Source organism: Salvelinus alpinus, chromosome 33, assembly GCF_045679555.1.
Source record: "Salvelinus alpinus chromosome 33, SLU_Salpinus.1, whole genome shotgun sequence".
Classification (NCBI taxonomy): domain Eukaryota; kingdom Metazoa; phylum Chordata; class Actinopteri; order Salmoniformes; family Salmonidae; genus Salvelinus; species Salvelinus alpinus.
Genome location: NC_092118.1, coordinates 5,866,318 through 5,876,981, shown reverse-complemented (window position 1 = coordinate 5,876,981; position 10,664 = coordinate 5,866,318). Strand labels below are relative to the sequence as shown.

The 10,664-nt window shown below is 41.5% G+C and overlaps 2 protein-coding genes across 4 annotated transcripts; one reads left to right on the top strand and one right to left on the bottom strand.

The window, feature by feature from the left end:
- Positions 1-101: 101 nt before the first annotated feature.
- LOC139563005 (chemokine-like factor) lies at positions 102-2,590 on the bottom strand. The gene is made up of 4 exons (XM_071381235.1): positions 2,490-2,590; positions 1,863-2,018; positions 1,646-1,741; positions 102-1,358 (listed from the first exon to the last, which is right to left on the bottom strand). The coding sequence occupies exons 1-4, from the start codon at positions 2,547-2,549 to the stop codon at positions 1,251-1,253; spliced, it is 420 nt and encodes a 139-aa protein (XP_071237336.1). The 5' UTR covers positions 2,550-2,590; the 3' UTR covers positions 102-1,250.
- A 480-nt stretch (positions 2,591-3,070) lies between these two features.
- LOC139563002 (thymidine kinase 2, mitochondrial-like) lies at positions 3,071-10,615 on the top strand. Of its 3 annotated transcripts, none has more exons than XM_071381229.1 (10): positions 3,071-3,338; positions 3,816-3,917; positions 4,038-4,112; positions 4,247-4,300; positions 4,384-4,473; positions 4,641-4,714; positions 5,048-5,136; positions 5,230-5,309; positions 5,430-5,510; positions 6,292-10,615. In XM_071381229.1, exons 2-10 carry the CDS (start codon positions 3,858-3,860, stop codon positions 6,376-6,378), a joined length of 690 nt encoding a protein of 229 aa, XP_071237330.1. In that variant the 5' UTR covers positions 3,071-3,338; positions 3,816-3,857; the 3' UTR covers positions 6,379-10,615. The 3 variants fall into 3 exon arrangements, with proteins under 3 accessions (XP_071237330.1, XP_071237332.1, XP_071237331.1); XM_071381231.1 differs by having other exon boundaries at positions 3,082-3,287; XM_071381230.1 differs by having other exon boundaries at positions 3,082-3,453.
- The last annotated feature ends 49 nt before the right edge of the window (positions 10,616-10,664 follow it).

The window sequence follows — 10,664 nt, the reverse complement described above, 5'->3', positions numbered from 1 at the left end:
GTCATGAACAGCTCAAAATGCAATAGAAACATTACTTAAGAATAAAGTAGAAATGGACTCGGCCTACGTAATCTGACAGTGTTTCAAAAATGATACAGGCCTAGGTTTCAAAGGTGTATTTATTTTTTATACATGATAATTGTGTTGTTGCATCATTGATTAGGCTATACAAACAAATGGGCAATCTGCAGTTGATACATCAACTTATGGATTTAGAAATGAATGATATATGTACTCATATATAAATGCCTCATGAGCTTAGTTCTACTGCCGTACCCCATCAGAACCCACAATATAAGCTTGTTTTACTCCAATAATTGTAAACAAACACTATAAAGCATCGAAACATGGTTATAACTAAAATGTTGATATCATTGATGGTCAGTCCTTGCATACTGTCTATGAATTTGAGAGTGGTTACATTTCTCCAGCCCTATACCCTTCAGGTTTTTACCAAAATGGGCCAGGGCCAAGCTTTGTTATTGTTTCAAATGCTGATTTCCCCTTTAAACCTACACATACACTACCTTTCAGAAGTTTGGGGTCACGTAGAAATGTCCTTGTTTTTGAAAGAAAATCACATTTTATTGTCCATTAAAATAACATCAAATTGATCAGAAATACAGTGTTTTTGAAAAAAAAGCAAATTTTTTTGTCCATTAAAATAACATAAAATTGATCAGAAATACAGTGTAGACATTGTTAATGTTGTAAATGACTATTGTAGCTGGAAACGACTGATTTGTTATGGAATATCTACATAGACGTACAGAGGCCCATTATCAGCAACCATCACTCCTGTGTTCCAATGGCACGTTGTGTTAGTTTATCATTTTAAAAGGCTAATTGATCATTAGAAAACCCTTTTGCAATTATGTTAGCACAGCTGAAAACTGCTGTCCTGATTAAAGAAGCAATAAAACTGGCCTTCTTTAGACTAGTTGAGTATCTGGAGCATCAGCATTTGTGGGTTCGATTACAGGCTCAAAATGGCCAGAAACAAATAACTTTCTTCTGAAACTCGTCAGTCTATTCTTGTTCTAAGAAATGAAGGCTATTCCATGCGAGAAATTGCCATGAAACTGAAGATGTGTACTACTCCCTTCACAGAACAGCGCAAACTGGCTCTAACCAGAGTAGAAAGAGGAGAGGGAGGCCCCGGTGCACAAAAAAGATTAAGATGGGCGAAAGAACACAGACAGACAGAGGAACTCTGCGAGTGAGCATGTGAAGAGACAATTGTGGTGTCTTCACTTCACAGTGCCAGTTGCTGCTGTTCTTGGTTGATTGAATGTGACCCTCTTGAAAAGCATGTAACCATCCACACACCACAGGCCTGTTGCTATGAAACCCACTATCTGGATAAGGAAAATATACAAGACTTAGTGTTAATATTAGATATAGGCTACAAGATAGAATTATAGCTGACATTTTTTGTAATAGTTCATTCATTAGTTGTACTGGGTGCTAAATGTGGGATTACAGTATATATTCATGTTATTTGAAATGTTCATAAGGATTGTAATGCCTTCGGGCAGTTCATTATTGACAGGATGGTGTGTAAGATGAGGCTTCACCCAGAAACCCAGTTCTATAAGGCCCCCAATTAGAAGGTCAACAAGGAATACATTTGTTTTTATCTCACCCCTCCACCCAGGGTCCCTGTCACTGTGTAAGTGGACACTGCTATCAAACTCAGGATAAGTATGAAGACTGCTGCGAACAGTGAGTTGAACAAATCCTGAAGAAGAAAAGACAATGGAAGTAACTCAGAAAGCTTGACTGCCTGACATTTTCACAGCAGCTAATCAATGTAAAAGACCTACAGTAAACACTGTACTGTAATTGAATAGGTTCCTTACAACGAGAGGCCAGAAGAACAGAGTCAGCTTCTTGTTCAACTTCAGTGTGTACAGCAGAAGCAGGGAGAATGTGATCACAAACTCCATGCATGTAGCTGCAATGTATTTGGGCCTGGATGCTACCGCAAAACACACAAAGGCTACAAACATAGTCCCCTGAAACAGAGAGCATTGTCAATTAGGAAATTATAGGAAATGCTAAATGATTGTTTCCATTCAAAGATATTTAAGAATAGTCTAATCCTACATATTGAAATGGTTGTTTCACACCAAAAGCTATGAAAATGATGGTCTTTTTTGTTGTTGAATAAAATGTAATGTCCACTAGAGGGCATGCAGTATCTTGTTTAACGTCATCATCAACTACAGGGTTTAACGTTTGTACAGTTCACAGGAACTACAGCTCTGACATTCACTTCTAGTTCTGCTTTCTCATAGACAACATATTTAGGAAATAATGTATGTCAATATAATCTCTCTGTAAGAGTGAGCAATTGTAATATCCTGTAACAATACTGTGCAATACATTCTTGCTGTTTTTATCAAGTTTATAGTATATGGCTTTATCTGTGGTGATAAGTCTTTCCAAAAACCCAGTGGTTTATCAAAGTATGAAAAATGTCTCACCATCTCTGCTAATTTAAGGACACCCCTCAAGGATCTGAGAAAAGCAGTATCAACCTCCATGGTTAATGAAGGGATGTTACTGGTTGTTTTGGAACAGTCGCCTGTCATGTTAAGTTTCAAAAGAACCAGCTCAGTCTGTGTTTCCTGAACAAGCAATTTCCTTTCAGTTGCAGGAAATTACAGTCCGTTGCAGTGTTTCAACACCCATCACTGCTAAACATACTAGGCCTATCATACTGCTTGCATGCCACTAAACAAACTAACCATGATCTGAAAATGTCAATCAATCTGTATAGAATATTACAATCAGAAAATATTTGATTGACTTTCTCATATAGGCCTACAGACATAGAGGTGTAAAAACATTATGAGCAGCCTTATATATTTTAATGATCCTCATCATTGGTGTACTGATAGTCTGGCATAAATAACGGTAGCAGTAGTTACCTATACACGAGTCCCTCACTGAAAGAGGATCAGTTTCTATCTTTTTTTGCCCTCAATGGTGATGGCAGTTGGTGAAGGGAATGCAGGTCTCAGAACAGATAAAGCGCTTCAACCAATAGGAAAAAAACTACGTCTCCATATCATGAACCAGGAAGAGGTTATTTGACACACGGAACTGGAGTGGAAATTCACGGTCGAGCGCTGTGTGTTTCAGATAATTATGCGAGATTTCCTTTACATCTATTTGTATTAACAATTTGTGGAGATCTGCTACACGACTATATTCTCACACTGCTCTGATGTCAGCGCGATTAGTGACTATTCCCTGCAAAATATTTGGTGATACGCGCGGTGAGCTCTGCCAGACGAGAGGCCATAGCAACAATACACAGCACGTCTCAAGTAGGTGCCCTTGCACAAGGTTGATTTATTCGCTGGTCTGAAACATTGTTTCGGTACAGAGTGATACAATGAAACACCCTGTAGACTAATGCTACAATGTCGTGTTACAAATGATGTGAGTTACAATGTTGCATCAGAACAACAGAATATATTAACTCATACTGTTACAATTTGAATTGCCAAGTTTACAATATAATGTGGCAGAAAATGTTAGAAACATTACACTTATACTTTGAGCACACTTTAGCTACTACCAATAAATTCTGTAAAGAATTTAAATTTGATGCAAATGTAAAATAAATGCTAACGAGACATGGCCATTCCTGTCAGACTCATCCATGAGCACTGCTATTATCTACCACTACTCTCAGTGAGGCTACTTGCTCATCAATTTGCTCTAACCAAACCAGGGCAGAAAGCTATCGCCCTGCTTACATCACCCATATTAACATCCTTATCTGTTTGGCTTTACCATAGGTACTGATTTAAGCTGAAACCAAGAAGTCAGGTTATCTCACAATGCAGTCTTACTCCACCCAAGGAAAGCTGGTGCGGAGTGGGGAGAAGAATAAGTTAGTGGTATGTACTGGTACACTGTCATTTTAAATCCTTGAAAATCTTTGAAATTGATACTAAGACATTTGAAGCCTATATACCTGAGGGAGAAGTCCACACATGTATCTTGTTCTTTTTCTTTAGATCTGTATAGAGGGGAACATTGCTAGTGGGAAGACAACATGCCTAGAGTATTTCAGCAAAACCAGTAACATTGAGGTAAACAACAACAAAAACATGCAACATGCTTGTTCAACATTTTTGCATTCCTTCATTTTCCTTTCCTCCTTGTGCTGCACTGTGTGTAAAACAAAAGGTACAATTAAATCACAATTTTACTTTTGATTTCTCAGGTGCTGACTGAGCCAGTTTCCAAATGGAGGAATGTTCGAGGGCACAACCCCCTGGTATGTGACCATTCTATAGAAGATGGTTCATTTTGATAAATGACATATTGTATGCTGATGTTAGATCTCCTCCCCTCCTGCAGGGGTTGATGTACCAGGACCCTACTCGATGGGGCATCACTCTACAGACCTATATTCAGCTAACCATGCTGGACCAACACCTCTCAACAATAGTAGGTACTCTAAAACATTGCACAGAACACGTTGCACTGATATCCTACTGTTTCACTACTGTTGCATGTGTTCTATCAATAGTACAGACTTCTCTTTCACCAAGTACAACGACTTGTATTTTACATTGCATAATTAACATGGTCTGTTTTGTGTTTGTTGATTCCAGTCAGCCCCAATGAGAATGATGGAAAGGTCCATCTACAGTGCCAAGTACATCTTTGTGGAAAATCTTTACAGAAGGTAATGTGTAACGGATGTGAAATGGCTAGCTAGTTAGCGGGTATGCGCTAATAGCATTTCAATCGGTTACGTCACTTGCTCTGAGACCTGAAGTAGGGTTTCCCCTTGCTCTGCAAGGGCCGTGGCCTTTGTGGAGCGATGGGTAACGACGCTTCGTGGGTGTCAGTTGTTGATGTGTGCAGAGGGTCCCTGGTTCGCGTCGGGGCGAGGGGACGTACTAAAGTTATACTGTTACAAATGCACATGGTATATTTCACACCACTTTATAGCTGGTTTTCATTTGTGCCCAATCTAGCTCATTTGATGTACTTCACAATATTTTGCTCTCTGCAGTGGGAAGATGCCCGAGGTGGACTTTGCTGTTCTTAGTGAGTGGTTTGAGTGGATCACTCAGAATATTGCCATTCCTATGGATCTTATCGGTAAGCTGTGCAGAAACACACGCTTTCTACTTTATTCTGATGATGTTGGGTCCTTGGTAGAACCTTGTTCACTTAGTTCCTCCTCTGTTTCAGTTTACCTCCAGTCGTCTCCACAGACCTGCCATGAGAGGCTGAAAGAGCGATGCAGGGAGGAGGAGAAGATCATTCCTTTGGTGAGGGTAGAAGAATGACAAACTCTCAGTGCTGTTCTTGGTCTAACTTCAGAGGAGTTTTAAGACTCGTCTCTTGCCCTACTCTCTCGAACTACTATCTTTCTCGCTTTTTTTTAAAAGGAATATCTAGAGGCAATCCATCAGCTGTATGAAGACTGGCTGATAAAGAAGACGTCCTTCAGTGTTCCTGCTCCAGTCCTTGTGAGTGATCCATCATTTTCAGGCATGCGTTTGGAGGACAATGGTCAATTAATGAGGAACATTGTTTATACGTTCTAGTGTCTCCTGTGATAAGCACCAGAGTATTGGTCATCTATGTCAAGGATTCCTTGTTTTTCATTGTTGGGAAATAGTCAAGGGTTCAGTAGAAAGACAGGTGTGCAGGTAAGTGATTGTTAAACACAGCTCTGTTTTTGTATCACGTTACTATAATCTGTAAAGGCAGTTTCACAACATTTTAATGATATATACACTGAGTATACAAAACCAGGTGAAATCTAAGATCCCTTATTGATGTCACTTGGTAAATCCACTTCAGTCAGTGTAGATGAAGGGGAGGAGACCGGTTCAAGGAGTTTTAAGCCTTGAGACATGGAGTGTGGATGTGTGCCATTCAGAGGGTGACTGGGCAAGACAAAACATTGAAGTGCCTTTGAACGGGGTATGGTAGTAGGTGCAAGGTGCACCGGTTTGTGTCAAGAACTGCAACGATGCCGTTTTTTTTCACGCTCAACAGTTTCTCGTGTGTCTCAAGAATGGTCCACCACCCAAAGGACATCCAGCCAACTTGACACAATTGTGGGAAGCATTGGAGTCGACATGGGCCAGCATCCCTGTGGAATGCCTTCGACACTTTGAAGACTCCATGCTCCGACTAATTGAGTCTGTTCTGAGGGCAAAAGGGGGAGGGGTGCAACTCAATATTAGGAAAGTGTTCATAATATTTGGTATACTCAGTGTATTTGTATTTCTATATTTTCAGGTAATTTCGGCAGACGATGACCTGCAGAAGATGATCCACCAGTATGAGGAGAACAGAGAGAAGATTTTATCAGGGAGCAATGTGTGACTGAAGTACAGTGCCTTCAAAAAGTATTCAGACCCCTAGACTTTTTCCACATTTTGTTAGGTTACAGCCTTATTCTAAAATGTATTAAATAGTTTTTTCCCCTCATCAATCGACTCACAATACCCCATAATGACAAAGCAAAAACAGGTTTTTAGAAATGTTTGTTAATTCAACTTTGTTGAAGCACCGTTGGCAGCGATTACAGCCTTGAGTCTTCTTGGGTATGACGCTACAAGCTTGGCACAACTGTATTTGGGGAGTTCCTCCCATTCTTCTCTGCAGATCCACTCAAACTCTGTCATGTTAGATGGGGAGTGTTGCTGCACAGCTATCTTCAGGTCTCCAGAGATGTTTGATCGGGTTCAAATCCGGGCTCTGGCTGGGCCACTAAAGGACATTCAAAGACTTGTCCCCGAGGCCAATCCTGCGTTGTCTTGGCTGTGTGCTGAGGGCCGTTGTCCTGTTGGAAGGCAAACTTTCACTCCCGGTCTGAGGTCCTGAGCGCTCTGAAGCAGGTTTTCAAATCAAATCAAATCAAGTTTATTTTATATAGCCCTTCGTACATCAGCTAATATCTCGAAGTGCTGTACAGACACCCAGCCTAAAACCCCAAACAGCAAGCAATGCAGGTGTAGAAGCACGAGGGCCGTTTTCATCAAGGATCTCTCTGTACTTTGCTCCATTCATCTTTCCCTCGATCCTGACTAGTCTCCCAATCCCTGCCGCTAAAAAACATCCCCACAGCATAATCCTGCCACCACCATGCTTCACCGTAGGGATAGTGCCAGGTTTCCTCCAGATGTGACGCTTGGCATTCAGGCCAAAGAGTTCAATCTTGGTTTCATCAGACCAGAGAATCTTGTTTATCATGGTCTGAGAGTCTTTAGGTGCTTTTTGGCAAACTCCAAGCGGTCTGTCATGTGCTTTTTACTGAGGAGTGGGTTCCGTCTGGACACTCTACCATAAAGGCCTGATTGGTGGAGTGCTGCAGAGATGGCAGAACCTTCCCGAAGGACAACCATCTCCACAGAAGGACTCTAGAGCTCTGTCAGAGCAACGATCGGGTTCTTGGTCACCTCCCAGACCAAGACCATTCTCCCCCGATTGCTCAGTTTGGCCGAGCGGCGAGCTCTAGGAAGAGTCTTTGTGGTTCCAAACTTCTTCCAGTTAAGAATGATGGAGGCCACTGTGTTCTTGGGGACCTTCAATGCTGCAGAAATGTTTTGGTACCTTTCCCCAGTTCTGTGCTTCGACACAATCCTGTCTCGGAGCTCTACGGACAATTCCTTCGACCTCATGGCTTGGTTTTTGCTCAGATATGCACTGTCAACTGTGGGACCTTTACAGTGCCTTGCAAAAGTATTCATCCCCCCTGGCGTTTGTAGAATTTTGTTGCATTACAACATGTCATTTAAATTCATTTTATTTGGATTTCATGTAATGGAATTACATAAAATAGTCCAAATTGGTGAAGTGAAATTAAAAAAATTACTTGTTTCAAAAAATGATTCACCCTTTTTGCTATGAAGCCCCTAAATAAGATCTGATGCAATCAATTACCTTCAGAAGTCACATAATTAGTTAGATTGTACACAGGTGGACTTTATTTAAGTGTCATATGGTCTCAGTATATATACACCTGTTCTGAAAGAGTCCCAGAGTCTGCAACACCACTAAGCAAGGAGCACCACCAAGCAAGTGGCACCATGAGAATAAGAGCACCTCCTCCCAGCTGCCCACTGCACTGAGGATAGGAAACACTGTCACCACCGATAAATCTATGATAATCGATCATTTCAATAAGCATTTTTCAACGGCTGGCCATGCTTTCCACCTGGCTACCTCTATCCCGGCCAACACCTCAGCACCCCATGCAGCAACTTGCCCAAACCCCCCCCACACTTCTCCTTCACCCAAATCCAAGCAGCTGATGTTCTAAAAGAGCTGCAAAAGCTGGATCCCTACAAATCAGCTGGGCTAGACAATTTGGACCCTCTCTTTCTAAAATTATCTGCCGAAATTGTTGCATCCCCTATTACTAGCCTATTCAACTTCTCTTTCGTATCGTCTGAGATCTCCAAAGATTGGAACGCTGCCGCGGTCAATCCCCCTCTTCAAAGGGGGAGACCCCTTAGACCCAAACTGTTATAGACCTATATCCATCCTGCCCTGCCTTTCTAAAATCTTCAAAAGCCAAGTTAATAAACAGATCACAGACCATTTTGAATTCCACCATACTTTCTCCACTATGCAATCTGGTTTCCGAGCTGGTCATGGGTGCACCTCAGCCACGCTCAAGTTCCTAAACGATATCATAACCGCCGTCGATAAAGACAGTACTGTGCAGCCGTCTTCATCGACCTGGCCAAGGCTTTCGACTCTGTCAATCACCGCATTCTTATCGGCAGACTCAATAGCCTTGGCTTCTCAAATGACTGCCTCGCCTGGTTCACCAACTACTTCTCAGATGGAGTTCAGTGTGTCAAATCGGAGGGCCTGTTGTCCAGACCTCTGGCAGCTCTATCGGGGTGCCACAGGGCTCAGTTCTCTGGATGACTCTCTTCTCTGTATATATCAATGATGTCGCTCTTGCTGCTGGTGATTCTCTGATCCACCTCTACGCAGACGACACCATTCTGTATACATCTGGACCTTTGGACACCGTGCTATCAAACCTCCAAACGAGCTTCAACGCCATACAACACTCCTTCCGTGGCCTCCAACTGCTTTTAAATGCTAGTAAAACTAAGTGCATGCTTTTCAACCGATTGCTGCACGCACCCTCCCGCCCGACTAGCATCACTACTCTGGACGGTTCTGACTTAGAATATGTGGACAACTACAAATACCTAGGCGTCTGGTTAGACTGTAAACTCTCCTTCCAGACTCACATTAAGCATCTCCAATCCAAAATGAAATCTAGATCGTCTTCCTATTTCGCAACAAAGCCTCTTTTACTCATGCCGCCAAACATACCCTTGTAAAACTGACTATCCTGCCGATCCTTGACTTTGGCGATGTCATTTACAAGATAGCCTCCAACACTCTAATCAGACTACATCCAGTTTTCTATCACAGTGCCATCCGTTTTGTCACCAAAGCCCCATATACTACCCACCACTGCGACCTCTATGCTCTCGTTGGCTGGCCCTCACTACATATCCATCGCCAAACCCTCTGGCTCCAGGTCATCTATAAGTCTTTGCTAGGTAAAGGAGGCCTTATCTCAGCTCACTGGTCACCATAGCAACACCCACCCATAGCACGCGCTCCAGCAGATATATTGCACTGGTCATATTGAATAGTTATGCACGCTCAAGTTTTCAGTTTTTTTGTGTTTTTTGTTTGTTTCACAATAAAAAATATTTTGCATCTTCAAAGTGGTAGGCATGTTGTGTAAATCAAATGATACAACCCCCCCCCAAAAAATCTATTTTAATTCCAGGTTGTAAGGCAACAAAATAGGAAAAATGCCAAGGGGGGTGAATACTTTCACAAGCCACTGTATATAGACAGGTGTGGGCCTTTCCAAATCATGTCCAATCAATTGAAATTACCACAGTTGGACTCCAATCAAGTTGTAGAAACATCTTAAGGATGATCAATGGAAACGGGATGCACTTGAGCTCAATTTCGAGTCTCATAGCGAAGTGTCTGAATACTAATGTAAATAAGGTGTTTCTGTTTTTTATAAATTTGCAAACATTGCTTAACCAGTTATTTCGCTTTGTCATTATGGGGTATTGTGTGAATTCCTGAGGATTGTAATTGATTTAATACATTTTAGAAAAAGGCTGTAACGTAACAAAATGTGGAAAAAGTCAAGGGGTCTGAATACTTTCCGAAGGCACTGTACACATGCTGCACCAACAATGGCAGTAAATATGTTGTCTGTAAGCAGGTATTTATAGTCCAAGAGAGAACACCAGAATGAGCTTGTGGAGTTTCTGTTATCTTGTCCACTGTTACACACTGTCTTAGAACTACTCTCTGACCGGTACATTTTCAGACCGCAAGTATTCCATACTGCATATTTACTGCTTCAAGTCGCTTTCCAACATATGTTACATATGCACTAACATAGCTATGTGTTTTGTTCTTATTTTATTTACTGCTAATATATAGAGGAACATGTTGTCAGGCTGGAATTGCACTTAGTTGTGAACAGGACCAACAGTTATTGTGCCAAATCTTGTACTCTTTCGCTGAGATCATTTTAATAAATGCCTAAAAGGGATTTTGTATAATAACATATGTTAATGTATGCAATATTGCCGATGTAAAGT